The sequence below is a fragment of the Gavia stellata genome, chromosome 8, assembly GCF_030936135.1.
Source record: "Gavia stellata isolate bGavSte3 chromosome 8, bGavSte3.hap2, whole genome shotgun sequence".
In the NCBI taxonomy this organism is placed as follows: domain Eukaryota; kingdom Metazoa; phylum Chordata; class Aves; order Gaviiformes; family Gaviidae; genus Gavia; species Gavia stellata.
Genome location: NC_082601.1, coordinates 38,842,421 through 38,855,668, shown reverse-complemented (window position 1 = coordinate 38,855,668; position 13,248 = coordinate 38,842,421). Strand labels below are relative to the sequence as shown.

The 13,248-nt window shown below is 43.5% G+C and overlaps 1 protein-coding gene across 1 annotated transcript in view; it reads right to left on the bottom strand.

The window, feature by feature from the left end:
• Positions 1 to 13,248, bottom strand: part of CPS1 (carbamoyl-phosphate synthase 1) — a 96,531-nt gene that overhangs the window by 19,882 nt on the left and 63,401 nt on the right. Inside the window, exons 25-28 of the mRNA XM_059820495.1 lie at positions 11,103 to 11,284; positions 4,973 to 5,167; positions 4,330 to 4,397; positions 1,970 to 2,045 (exon numbers count right to left, since the gene is read on the bottom strand). Of these exons, the coding sequence (XP_059676478.1) occupies positions 1,970 to 2,045; positions 4,330 to 4,397; positions 4,973 to 5,167; positions 11,103 to 11,284 (521 nt within the window). The remainder of the gene's footprint in view (positions 1 to 1,969; positions 2,046 to 4,329; positions 4,398 to 4,972; positions 5,168 to 11,102; positions 11,285 to 13,248) is intronic.

The following is a 13,248-nucleotide window of genomic DNA, read 5'->3' as shown; positions in this document are numbered from 1 at the left end:
CTACTCTAGCAAAAATTTAGCAGGTAAATCTAGTCTAAGCATCTGCAGGATCAGGGCCAGAGCACCCAAAGACTCATGGTGTGCAACTGGTCATGTTTGCAGCAAGCGTCAGTACCTTCTTTGTGTAGCAGGACTGGACATCATAAGGATCCCATGGGAACATCCACTCTTTTCCCTAGCAATACATCACATGTTGCCAGGAATCTACAACTTCAACTCCCAGCAGGCCCTCCTGTACCAGGGATGACACCTCTCAGCAAGGTAGAGCAACATTGCCCAACTCAAGTCAATCAAGCTGTGACGAGTTAAGCTGACCAGGGTCACTTCCCCGGGCTTCAGCCCCCTATAGGGTATCCATTGCCATCATAAAGCCATCCAGTGGCATGAGAAAGTGAATGTGGCTTAGGGCTGCTGCCTGGTCTGCTTCCATCAGTGTGTGGGGAAACACAAAGCAGGGTACTTAAGATGAAGTACAGAGAAAAGCTAGGTGTTTTGGGAGGCTGACCACTGCTAAGAATCTGGGTTTTACCACAGGTTGACCCTGTAGTCTTTTGAGAATTAGTTATACAATTCCTCCTGATGGAAGTAACAGTGGTATTATCCCACTTTCAAAAATCCCTTTGAAGTTGTTCAAAAATGATAATAAGTGGTCTGCTTGCCTTCACACTAACCTGTCCTTCAGGATATTATTACTTTGCAAGGCATCTCCCTTTAATTCCATCGTTTCTTGATCGAACACTAAACTTCCATCATTTGCCTCATACACTTAAAAACCACATGGTTTTGTTCTTGTTCAAGCTTTAACCACCTAAGGAATCCCCTGAATAAGCAGTAACGTGTCTGGCTTCCATAGCCAGTTGTGTTTTCAGAGAGTTCCTTTTTGACATATTTGTTTTTAACTCCCAAGATTCCTGTGACAGTAGTGTTTATGGTGCTACAGTACCGTTCTGAACGGTGATCATTCAAAAAAAGTGGAAAAACCCTCAGAAGAAAACAGACCAAAAGGTGAGGCCAAACTCAGAGACTGTTGAAAGGTCAGACTTCGAATTCTGTATGTTCTTCATTCAACCTCGATCGTTTAACTTTCTCCTCCTCCCATATTCTCATCTCTCCAAACATCCCTTGTACAATAACACTGATAGAAGGTATAGAAGAAATTCAGGCTTTGAGTTGTTTACTATGTTCTGAAGCATTCAGGTCTTTGGGAAATTGCTCAGATTTTTCTTTTCTAAATTTTAACGTACTAGACCAAATCCTTCCCTTTGCTAGAAAAAAAGACACTTTTAAAAAATCCCCAAATTAGCTTTCGAAAAACATTTAAAACGGAAACCAGAGCTTTCATCTTCTGCATTACATACTCTGCAGATCAATAATCCCACTGGATTAACAGTAAGCAGGCAGCAGTCCTGCTTTTCTATCAGAGGAAAATGAAACTCAGTACATGATTTGGAAAGTTAAATGTCATAGCAAAATCTTGCTAATGTTCCTGCATTTAAAAGGGGCGGGGGGAAGGTCATTGGTGAGAGAGAGGATGCCAGGATGAAGTCTTAAGTTGTCCAAAGAAGCCAGGCAAAACAGAAATTGAGTGAAAGATGCTATCAGTTCTATGCTGGTTGACATAACCTGCTACTAACTAGCTTGGATGGGGTAGGAAGGGTCCCAGCCCACTAGCCTACGTCTATTTGTATAATTAACTGGTCAGAAAGGGATGTCTGGGTACAACAGCTAACTGCCATCCCCGCTCCATGCAGGCATCTCAGTGGTATGAGTAAGGATGCTTGCACAGGCTCCCATGGTCTGCCTGTCAGGGAACACACTGAGGAGTCAAACTCCTGGCTCCTCCCCAAACAAGGAAGGGAAAGAGTGAGGAAGACACAATACAGAAACAAAGAGATGGAAAACACAGCAGAGGTGCAACAAATACAGCAAACACAAAAAGAAAAAGCAGTAGCAGTGCAAAGACTGGTACCTGAGAGACTCTGGTGGCTTCTGCTAAGAACTTCTTCATTTCCTCTTCAGTGGATACTACATTCATTGCAGACCCACTGTGAGAATGGCAAAGAAAAGAACACAGGTGACTTCCCTTGTGACTTCAAGGGAGTATCAGAGTGTTAGACACCACAGCACAGGGTTGCCACCTAGCTTTACACGACAGACTAGCCAAGCAAGCTCCTGACCCAAGCCACTTGCTCCACTCTTGACTGAAAGAAAGGCAGAGCTGGTACCTAATGAACCTCCATTATACTTTCCAGAGAAGATAGGTGATCTTCAGAACCGTAACGAAGAATCTAATAAAGAACCACGGTTGTGTAGCCTTAGCACTGCTGCCAAATCCCCTTTCTGACCCAAGCCTTTAAAGCTCCCCCTAAGCTGGAAGAGACGGCTAGTCAGCCAGATAGCCCTGCTAAGGACCCAGACTTTCACCATACATGCAGCTTAGCTGTGAGCTCAGGACAAAACAGATGCAGTGCTCACTTTAGTCCAATTGCTCATCGTTGACAGATGAAGTGAGGAATGCACAGGCCACTGGTGACGGTTTGGGCAGTGTAAATGCAGATGAAAACGGGCTGTTCTTTGCCGGCCATTTTACTATGCCCCTCCCATAACGTCTTAGTCCTTAAGGGAGAGGCACAGCGGATCCAGATACGGTATCTGAAAGCTGCTTTGAAATCTAGCTGTCAGTAATATCAGAGAGGGGGATTTGGGAGAACGTGGGGTCAAGAGTCAGTGATTCAGGTCCCTTTAAAAGACAAGAATCTTTTAAAAAAGATGTTACACTGGTCACTTCTACCACTGATGTTCAGCTTCCCCGTTGCTTTGGTGCGCAAGGCCACAGAGGCTGTGGGGAAAAGTGGAGGAAGGATCTACCCCACAAAATCAGTCACTTTAGCCTAAGATAAATAGACACAAGTACCTAGGTGATTATACTTGCTGGACTACCTCTTCAGCTGATGTAAATCAACAGAGTTCAATTAAATCCATGGACCTATGTCAGCTGCACCACTGAGGATGTGAGCTGGTGCACACAGTGCACAACTGGTGGGGAAAGGCATTTAGTTTTCCAAGGCAACTGGCAAATGTTAAAGGCCATATCTGTTCAAAGGATGAAGAAGTCTAGCTGTGGACCTGCTGCTGTTCTGCAAATAGAGGCCAGACAGTGTGCTGTGCTCGGGCTTTTCACTTTCTATTTCCTCAAGTTTTACATCCTCCAGTTTCATCTTTCTCCCTGAAGTCCCCTTAACCTGCACAAACACCCTTTAGCAAATACTTACACAGAAAGGGCCTATACTGAATTTAATATAGATGGAAAACACAGGCTAAAAGAAGTGTTCCCTAAAAATCTGGAGAATTACATCAGGAGCAGTTTCTAACTTATCCTCCTGATCTGAGTGTTGCTTTTTAACTTTGCCTCACAACCCCACTGCAAGCTTCAGAAACTGGATAGAAAATTCACATTCAGCAGTCTCTTCTAAAGGATATTTCCTTGAGGGTTGAACAAACAAGAAATACTTCTCCTTTTCTTCTTTTTAAATAAAAAGGTTTTGGGTTTTTTCCCCTGAAAATGAATATTGTGCCTCTTCATTTTGATATGTGTCTCTTTTTCATATGAAAAGGATTCTTTTATTTTCTCCAATTTATTTTCACTTGTAAGCTGTGCCCAGCAAACTGCCTCTCTCTGCCTAGTCGTGCAGCTATGAAGAAACTCTTTGCAGAGAAGAGTGATCATTCAGAACGTGCGAGTTTGCTGTGTGTATGCGCTGGTGTAACTTCTTCAAAAAGTCTAGCTGTTGGAAACGTGTGGCTCTGTACAATGCCTATTTAAAGAGAAGCAGCTGCCACAGTGCAGGGACATAAAACATGCCTGTAAGCAGAGAAGCTTGGCAAATAAGAAGCTGAATTCAAAATATGCGCTGCCATTTTCTGAAAACAGATGCCAACCCCAATAAATGGCCTCAGCATGTTCCCTTCTGTTTTTCCTGGTGGCAAATAATCTTCTGGCCTAATTGTACAGTTAGCAGTCTCAGGAACCTTAAAGAATATCCCAGATGGTTTGTGGTTTTGGCCTTGAGATATGAAAAAGGTAATGCAGCTAAACAGACATTCTTACGATTATGTTCTACCTTTGATCTGTGCCTGATGGACATAAGGGATCCATTGGCTTCCTTTATTGGTTTGAGCAGCTCTCCCACCTGTAAGATGGGCAGCTTTATGCCACATGCACCTAGCACAGTGTTTTCCACACGTCCGCTGAAATTCCTCTCCCTTGTCTCAAAGAGGCTTTTGTAGTTCATCCCCCCAACTTGATGAGCTCTGATGGTTGAGCCTTACCTCAGAACATAGGAAGGCCTCAGCAAACATGGGTAACTCACAGAGCTTGCAAATTCAACTGCATCTCTCTAAAGAAAGGGAGGAAAAACATGCTGTGAACAAGAAAATATTTTAAAGTAATACCAAAACTTCAACGCTACCTGCATTTACACTTTACTAGCCATTAAGACTGGAGTGTGGGGAGGGGGAAGTCAGGGACTACAGCCTAGGCTGAACGTAATACAGGACTTCTTGGTTCCAGAGTTGTCATCTTCAGACCTTCCCTGTCCATAGAGCTTCACCAGGAAAAAAGAGCACTGCTGACACATCTCTGTTCCTTTGCAATCTCCACCTGCTTGAATAGTTTTCAAGACCTGCAGGCTAAACTAGAGTATCCTGACAGTGGTGCCAACTTCTGCTGGCTATATACCCCATGTTGTGTAAAGGTGATTTAAAGACACTTCCCTTCCAGTTTCCATCCCGCTCCCAGTGATGCTATAGCATCACTTTACAGGGATCAAAAAGTTCTTCAGCATCGGCAGTAAAAAAACCTGTCAAATGTCTTTGGAATCTTGAAATGTATCAGTAAGTCAGTCCCCCTGAGCAGATGCTCATAAAAACCCCCAGCTGCTTCATCATTTCGCAGATGCACATCCCAACTTGCCAGTGTGCTGACTGCCTTCCAGGGAGCCTGGGCCACATGCAGCTCATCCAGAACAGCTGAAAATATGGAGCGATCTTCTGCCCGGTCAATCTGCAAAGGATTTGTGCCAAGGATCTTCACTCCGCTCTGGTGCAGTGGCACTGCCAAGTTATTGGGAATCTGCCCACCTACAGAAATAATGCAACCACTGCATCCCTGTTGGCAGACAGAAAGGAGCACGGTCATGTCCAAGTTAGCTTAACATTAAGAGCTGTTATAACTAGGAATCCAATATTTAGATTATATCACTTTTCAGGTTGTTATGAGCAAAGGCAGATCATAATCATGCTGATCCAGATGCACCCAGGCTGCAAAGTGCTATTCAGAGCGTGTAGCCTCTCTAAAACAGCAATATCCTCCTTGATATCACTCAAACACCAGCAGTAACTTGAGGTCAAATTCCCCAGGGAACCAAAGAAACCTGCAGTGTTCACAGGCCTTTTGACATCAAGCCAAGATTTTATAACTTCTGCTAGAACCACAGACCGTTACCTTGTTTTCATGTCGTGTTTAGCTGCTTCTGCTTTCCCAGTGAGGAGAAGCACTGAGCTGACATGCTCCCTTGCTTTGCAGATGAAGGGCGCTGTGCTATGAAAACGTGACGCCCCACAACGAAGCTCAAAACTTCACTCGGTGGGGTCAGGTCTCCCTCCCGTGTTCTCCTACATGTGTGAACATGGGGACCATCACTTCAACCGAGCCCGCTCCTAACCCCCTGCTGTGACCTTTGGACCCAATAGCATGAACAAACAAGACGTTTTAGGTCCCCTTTCTTTCTCAGTCCAGCTCTCCTCTGAGAAAACAGCCTCGCCCGTGCTCACGGTCAGAGACTTCCAGAGCAGCAGACGTTCACGCAAACTCTTTTTTACTACAGAGTTGCAAAGCAGTAACCTCCAGCAGAGAGGCAATGGGAAACAACTGGAATGTTTTTGGGTTTCGGCCAGCACCATTATTTGCTAAGCAAACAACCCTTCCTAACCCCAGAAGCCAGTCTTTAAGGAGCGCTCACTGCTGACCCCTTGCTGGCCTGTACAAAGCAAAGCACAGCCTAGTTCAACACAGCCCAATCCATCAGCCAGCCGGTGATGGTGAATTAGTCTGGATACACTTAGCCCTTTATTTTAATTCATCCTCATTATTCCTGACTAGCTCCTCATTTCTGATAGCACACTCGACAGCAACAAGTATTTCAGCCAAACTGTCATATTTGCTCATTTCTACGCAAGGTATTTGCAAGCACTTCGATTCCAGAAGCGGATGAGGCAGGACAGGTGGCACAGCGTCCTACCGCCACAATGGCACATCTCCTGTCTTTGCTTTTTAAGGGAGGAAATAATAAACGGCAAATAACAAGAGACAGGTGAACTTGCTTGCAAACACACATCCTTCTTCAGGTGCAAATACAGGTGCTTTTTTTTTTTTTTTTTTTGCTTTCAAGTACAATCTAGTCTGGTGAGAAAATTTTCAACAGTAAAAAAAGGCCTTAGAGTAACTGCAACAATTATGAGGACATGAATTATATTTAGATTGTGTAATAATTGAGGGTAATTAAACAATGAGCACTTTACTTCCAAATTAAAGCTGGTGAAACTTTGCCCAAAGGAGAATCAGGCCGACAGTACAGCTGCAGTGAAGGGCTCTTTTGAACCAAATGTGTTTTACGCAGTTTTACCCACCTCTAACAAACGCGAAATATAAATCAAGCGATCCATGGTTTGGCTCTATCTTTTAGAGTATCAACATTCTTTTAATTAACAAGTGTGCTTTTCCTGAAGAAGGTTAGCCCCACTGGCCTTCCTGGAAGAGGAACTTCTTAATGAGGGATTTAAAGGGATTTAGAGTGGCAGATCTGTAAGCTGAGAGCAGGACGGACTAGAAGTGACTGAGAAAAAACAGATGATAAATGCCAGTACAAACCCCGCTCAACTTTAATGTGGTTAATTTCCTACCATAATAAAAAGCCACTAAAAAAGTCTGGCATTTTAGCAGCACTTATTATCCCAAGGTCTACAAGATTATTATTTGCTGCTAATATACAGAGCTGGAGATAATTTTATTTCCTTTTCACCATGCAGTCACTTACGGGATGACATGCTGCTGCTGGCCAACAGCACCTACCTGAAAGAGCTTTGGACAGGGAGTGAGAAATGCCTCATTAGTAGAACGTGGAGCAAGGACAGAGGCTGTTTTGTGCTCATATGGGGCTGTCTCATGACATCGGAGCTCGCCATCTCCAACTCAGAAGAAAATACTGTTCCTTACTGCTTCCAGACCCATTCAAAATGCAGTACTTACCTCTAGTCCCCGGACCCCTTATCATCCCACATGGACAAGAACCAGACAGTGAATAAAGCAAACCCCTTCTTGCAGCTTGGAGTGGTTCCTGTTTGATAACAAGTCAACCTAGGTTTGCTGCCAAGGTCAACCAACATCTTAATCTATCCTCAACATATTTGAAATGCGAATGTCCCAACTAACAGCTTCTCTTTGGCTGCCGCTTATTCCTTCCTTTAAAACAATTCTAGTCCCTGAGCCTCTAAAATCCAAATACTGCCTGCATCAAAGTTGGGATGGCGCTAGGGACTCCAGCCCCAAGGCGACAGAGGAGATGGCTTATTCAAGCAGATAGCAAAGAATCATATACTCAAAAGTTACACTTTTACTCAATAGGAACTATAAATTGAGACCCAGCTGCTGCTTACTTCTTCCTTGAAAACTTTGCTGTTATTTCCCAAAGCATGCTCTTGCCCAGAGAGCTGCCCACTGCCCTGCTAGGGAACAGGACTGCTCTGCTGAGAAATGGGGGCAGACAGAAACGGACTCCACCGCATATCACTTTGTCATCAGCCATATTTTAATTATAAAGCAAATGAATAACATCCTTGCCATTAGAAATCTTTAAAATATACACTATACATAATCCAGTGAAAGAAGCCTAGAGAGAATTATTTTCCCCTTTATAACAAAAATCACTCTTTTTATTACTACCTTGCTTTTATGTCATTAGTAATAGAGTTGGGTTTTCTTTTTCCCTGAGTTTGAAAACAAATTAGACCATTAAAATTGTACCTAAGAGCCTCCTTTAGTTTTATGAATTGTTTCAGAATGATTCTAGAAACTGAAAAAGAATCAGAAGAAGCCCTCAAGCAGATAGATATTAAAATAAAAAGGGAACTTCTTCTCTGGAAACAAAAAGCCAATAAATCTGAGGGAAGGAATTTTATTTTTTTTTAAATTATTGTCCTCATAGACTACCGCCTAACTTTGCACATTCACATTAAACTAAACTTCCCTCCAAAGCACAGCTCTGTTGTGCAAAGCTCAGCCTCCGGTGAGTCACAGCAGCTGTGAATGTCGACTGGAGCGGGAGAGGTAGAAGGGGACACAAGTGAGAGAAAGAGGAGGGACAGCTGAGTACGTCCCTGGGACAGGACTGTGCGAAGCAGTGAGCAGCTCTTGGTAGGCAGGTTGCAGCACCCTCAGACTCGTTGGTAACCTCACTCCTCAATGTAGCTTAATTTGTCTAATCAGAAAACCGGGACAAGTCGGTGCACCTATTTATTTGAGCTTAATAGTTGCCAAAGGTTCGCTGCTAATGCTAACAACGTTTAGGGGGTTGATGTATCTTCTCTACCGAGGACAAAGGGTTGTGTCCATTGTTTGCTGATGGTTTTACCTACGGTTTGCCAATGATCCAGGACTTTTCAGAGTTTGCCACTGTTCATTGTACATTGGAACACTAGAGGAGGCTAATGAGCAGGAGAGTTTAAAAGATCGGTCTGAAATCATGGCACTATTCATGCTTTGTATATGAAGCGGAGAGAGATGGTTATCTGCAGGATTGGTGAAGGATCTCAGAATCAGATCCTGAATTTTTAACTTGATCATTTCCTTAGGGACTGACTTCCAACTGCATTTGCCTGAGGAAGTATTCTGTTAACAGGATATTAGCAGTTGGCTCGCTCTTTTTTTTTTTCCAAAAATGACGTATAGCAAATAATATACTTTAGACTACACTCTGCTGGAGGTCTGGAGTCTGTCCCCAGGTCTGCCTATGTCCTTTTGCATGACTCTGTGCTGTCTCTCTACTCCTCAGAGACTTTCCCTAGTTGCAAATTAGGCATAATGATGCCATTCCCTTTTGAAACTACTTAAGAAAAGAGTTCTAAAACAGCTGAGTATTTATTATTCATCTTGGGATTTATTAGATGGCACAATCCTAACTTTGGATATTTTGGTTCAGACCCTGATGGCTTTAACACCCTCAGAGCAAACATCAAATTGGTTGTTTTCATACCCAAGTCAGAGTAGCAGAGTCCTCTGCAAACTCCCAGCATCTCTCCTCCCTCTTTTTATTCCCACCACCTCAGCTCCTGCTGCCTCCTCCCTGCCCTCTCGCCTCTCACGATCTCTTTTTGGTTTACTTCTGAAGCAGGACAGGCTAAAAACATGCCCAGAAGCATAAGCACAGTCCAGCTGATGAGCATGGCTGGCTGAGCTGGGGAAATTGCCAACAGAGTCTCCTTCCCTTTCAGCTCTGGGTACCACAGGATGCTGCTGCTATGAGACCTTGAGATCTGCAACGCCTCCCATCAAACTCACCAAGCCCTGCTGTGACAAGCAGGATAACGCAAGTTTCAATACGTATGCATTATTCTTTTCACATTTTTTTTTACCCAACTTGCTAATTACTAGCCAACTTGCTAATTACTAGCACTACATGTTTAAATGAGTAGTTGCTCCCTCATCACCTACCCCTACTTTCTCTTTGATCCTGAAATAATTAGATGCTGTGTTTCATCAGTGTTATTTGTCTGACAAACTGTCACACCAGTTTCCTCCACGCCCCAAGTTCAGAAGTTCAGTTTTGCTTAAGTAAACAGGAGTTCAGTGCTTATAAAGCTGAGCCTCATGGATAATCCTAAAGCATTCAAAAATCAGCCTTTAAGACTCCAGAAAGCCACCAGAGTCTTTTGGCCTCTCCTATATCTATGCTTTCCAGTAACACTCTGTTTTTATGAGAATTTAAAGAAGAGGTAAAACAACATGTACAAATAGGAAAGTATGGACATGCAATCTAAAAATAGTCCTAGACAGTATTTTGCAAATGGTTTAAGAACAGAGCCTAGAGACTGCGACTTCAGTTCTGATGTGCTTTTGCTTGGTTCCAAATTTGGGAATGATCAAAACATAGCCAGGTTATAAAACCATTTTAGAAACTTGCACCCATTTACAAACAAGGTGAGCTCAAATCATCATATATTGGGAAAAAGAGCCAAGAAAAATCATAAGTTTAACATGACCTGGGTTCTGCAAAGTTGCTTCAGCAAGTTACACAGCCAACTCGCACTGAATTTCAAAGGAGATGAAGTTCCTGTAAGCAGCTTTGAAAGCCTCAGCCACAAATCCAAGATGAGTGTGTTACCAGTCAGAAATTAAGATTTCCCATATTGGGACCAACTGTTTACATTATATATCCGCCCGTTACCAAATCTGTCCTCTTCTCCATCTCTTAGTATCAGCACTCCTGAACTCTTGAAAACTTCTAACAGACAAGTGCAATGTCTGGATCAGGAGCTGGAACGTATTTTGGTTTGATGGCAATTCCAATGCCCCTTCCTGAGCTGTCTGCCTGCATGCTGGACCATATCCGCCACATCATTGCCACTGTCTTGCAACGCCAAGACTGCAAGTTCTTGAGCACACATTAGCGTTATGCACATAACCTGTTCTTCGGCTTCAGGGGAAGTACTTGTGCTTCAAGTCAAGGATATGCTTAAGTGCTAAAGCTCAGCACCGCAAGGACAGAACAATTTGTGCGATAAATGACTGTGCAGCAAATTAAATCTGCTTGTAAATATTGCACAATATGGCATCTTGCAAAATAATTTAATATTTATTTGGCATTCATTATTGAGCAGTCTGCTAGGAACATCAACGATGTGTAAAATGCAACATTGGGATCCAAACCAAACAGCTTTTGCTAGCAAGCTCTCGTCCCCAGCTGCTCCGCCAAAGCACGCTAGTGACATGAATGTTGAAAAGTTTGGTTTGCTTCATGGCTTTTTATTGTGCTTCTGCTTTTCTTTACCTCATATTGGTAGATGTCCAGGATCCTTTCCAATGACAGCTCCTCAAAGTACAGTCTGTCACACTCATCAAAATCTGTGCTCACTGTCTCCGGGTTGCAATTCACTACGACGGTCTTGTTGCCAAGCTCACGCAGTGTGCGGATACTGGAGACAGCACACCAATCAAACTCCACACTGCTGCCTGCAAGGAGACAGAAAAGTGGGCAAGGAAAGGAAGGATGCAGCGAAGAAAACATAAACAGACGTTCTCAGCACTCAAGCTTAAAAAAGAAAAAAAACCAAACCAGCATTGCCTCCTGTCAGCTCAGAGCAAGAGATCTAATTGTCCTCCCATGGAAACTAATCATCCACAAACGTGAGCCTCCAAGCACAACCGGTAAGTTGGCTCAGCCGCGCAGGAGTGACAGGCCTCTATAACATGTCTGTCATCCTGTGTTCATAAACACTCACGTCTGCTCTTGCTGCCCATCCAGCTACTACTGCCTCCCAACCAACGCGCTTTGAGATAAACTTAAGAGGCAGAAGCTAAGAGGTGACCAAATTGAGGGCCCATTATTATAAGACAGCCCTGTTTACTCCAGGAAACACGAAGCTTTTGTACAGATGTGGTTTAAAAAACAGAAGACTGAAGTGGTTTTTACCTTCCGGAAGAGCAGAGGATGGCTAACCTAACAACAGAAAAATTACAACTCAGTGGGTTTGACCTTCCTGTGCGCTGACTCTAGATAAGGCAATTCAGTAGAACAACACTTTTCGAGCACTCTGTGATCCTTTTATCTTGGTTTAAAGGCCACAGTGTCTATGGCAACACTGTGGGGCATGCGCGTCCTAACGTCCTGAACCCTGAGTAAGCACTGTGGCCACCTCTAAAGGGAAGAGGCCCAGAGGGAGTCAGCTGGTACTTGGGTGAGCACCAGGACTTGGTGCTTGGTCTTGGGCAAGCTGCAGGACTTGGGACTCGGGCAACGCTGCGGGCTTCAGGCAACGCTGGAGTCCAGACTTGTGCTCACAGCTACTGTCCCATAAATTTCTACGCTCAAACATCTAAGAGGGGTACCATAAACAGAGAATGATGCATATTAAAAAAACATCATTAAATGGTGATGCTTACAGTCTACAAGAAAACCTTGGCCTCAGCATAATGCGTTCGCAGTCATTACATGATCGTTGACCACTGATATAATTATTTTTATATATAATTATTTGACAAGATACATTGGAAATTCAGGCTGTGCCTAACTGCAGCCCCTGCCACCTAGTCACAAACCAATGGCTGTCACAGGTCACTCACTGACGACAGGCACACAATTTATTTCCCTACTTCTGTCAAACAGGAACCTCAAAACATGCCTAGGCCTCAGCTAAAACCCCACAGAAAAGGGAGGGAAATCAAATCTGAAACTGGATGTTTCCCAGAAGGGTCACCAGATGCTCATTCACTTTTTGCAGTCCACTTCCATTATTCAGGTATTCTTATACACATAAGAAACCTCAACTATGGGACGCAATGGTCATCTGGAGTCCCCATCTGACTGCTTTAGATACAACCTGGGCAAACAGCTGAACACTTGTAGGTATACTCCAGCCACATCCAGTAATGGTCGTGTCCAAATAGTGGGAAAATGGAAGACAGCAAATAATTAGTAATACTAGCAATGACTGTTGTAACAACCAGACACTGCTCCTCAGAAGAGAATTACTACATCGATACAGGCATGTTTTTGAACTCAGATTCAGGTTTCAATCACGTTAAATCTACGTGCACACCTTAAAATTTACAGAGCACTCTGCTGGTCCACGGAGTTGGTGGAATAGCTTATTTATACTCCTTTGAGGGCTGACTTTCCCAAAAACAAACCCCCCTCCCAGGATAGGAGATACCCTCCTGGCAGCAAGTGAAGAGCAAGCATTGCCTTGAGTATCTGAGCAATAGCCCCACAGAGCACAGGTCACACACGGCAGATCAGGCTCTCAGTGAGCCAGAGACCTTTACATGGGCATGAAAGGTGCCAAGCAAGCTCTGAAATTCAAGAGTATGCAACTTTACCAATTCATATCATGTTTGTATTTGGCATATTAGTTAACAAGAACAAGAAAACTTCAAAAAAAGACACTTCAGTTTGGATAATTTTCTTTTTAAATACA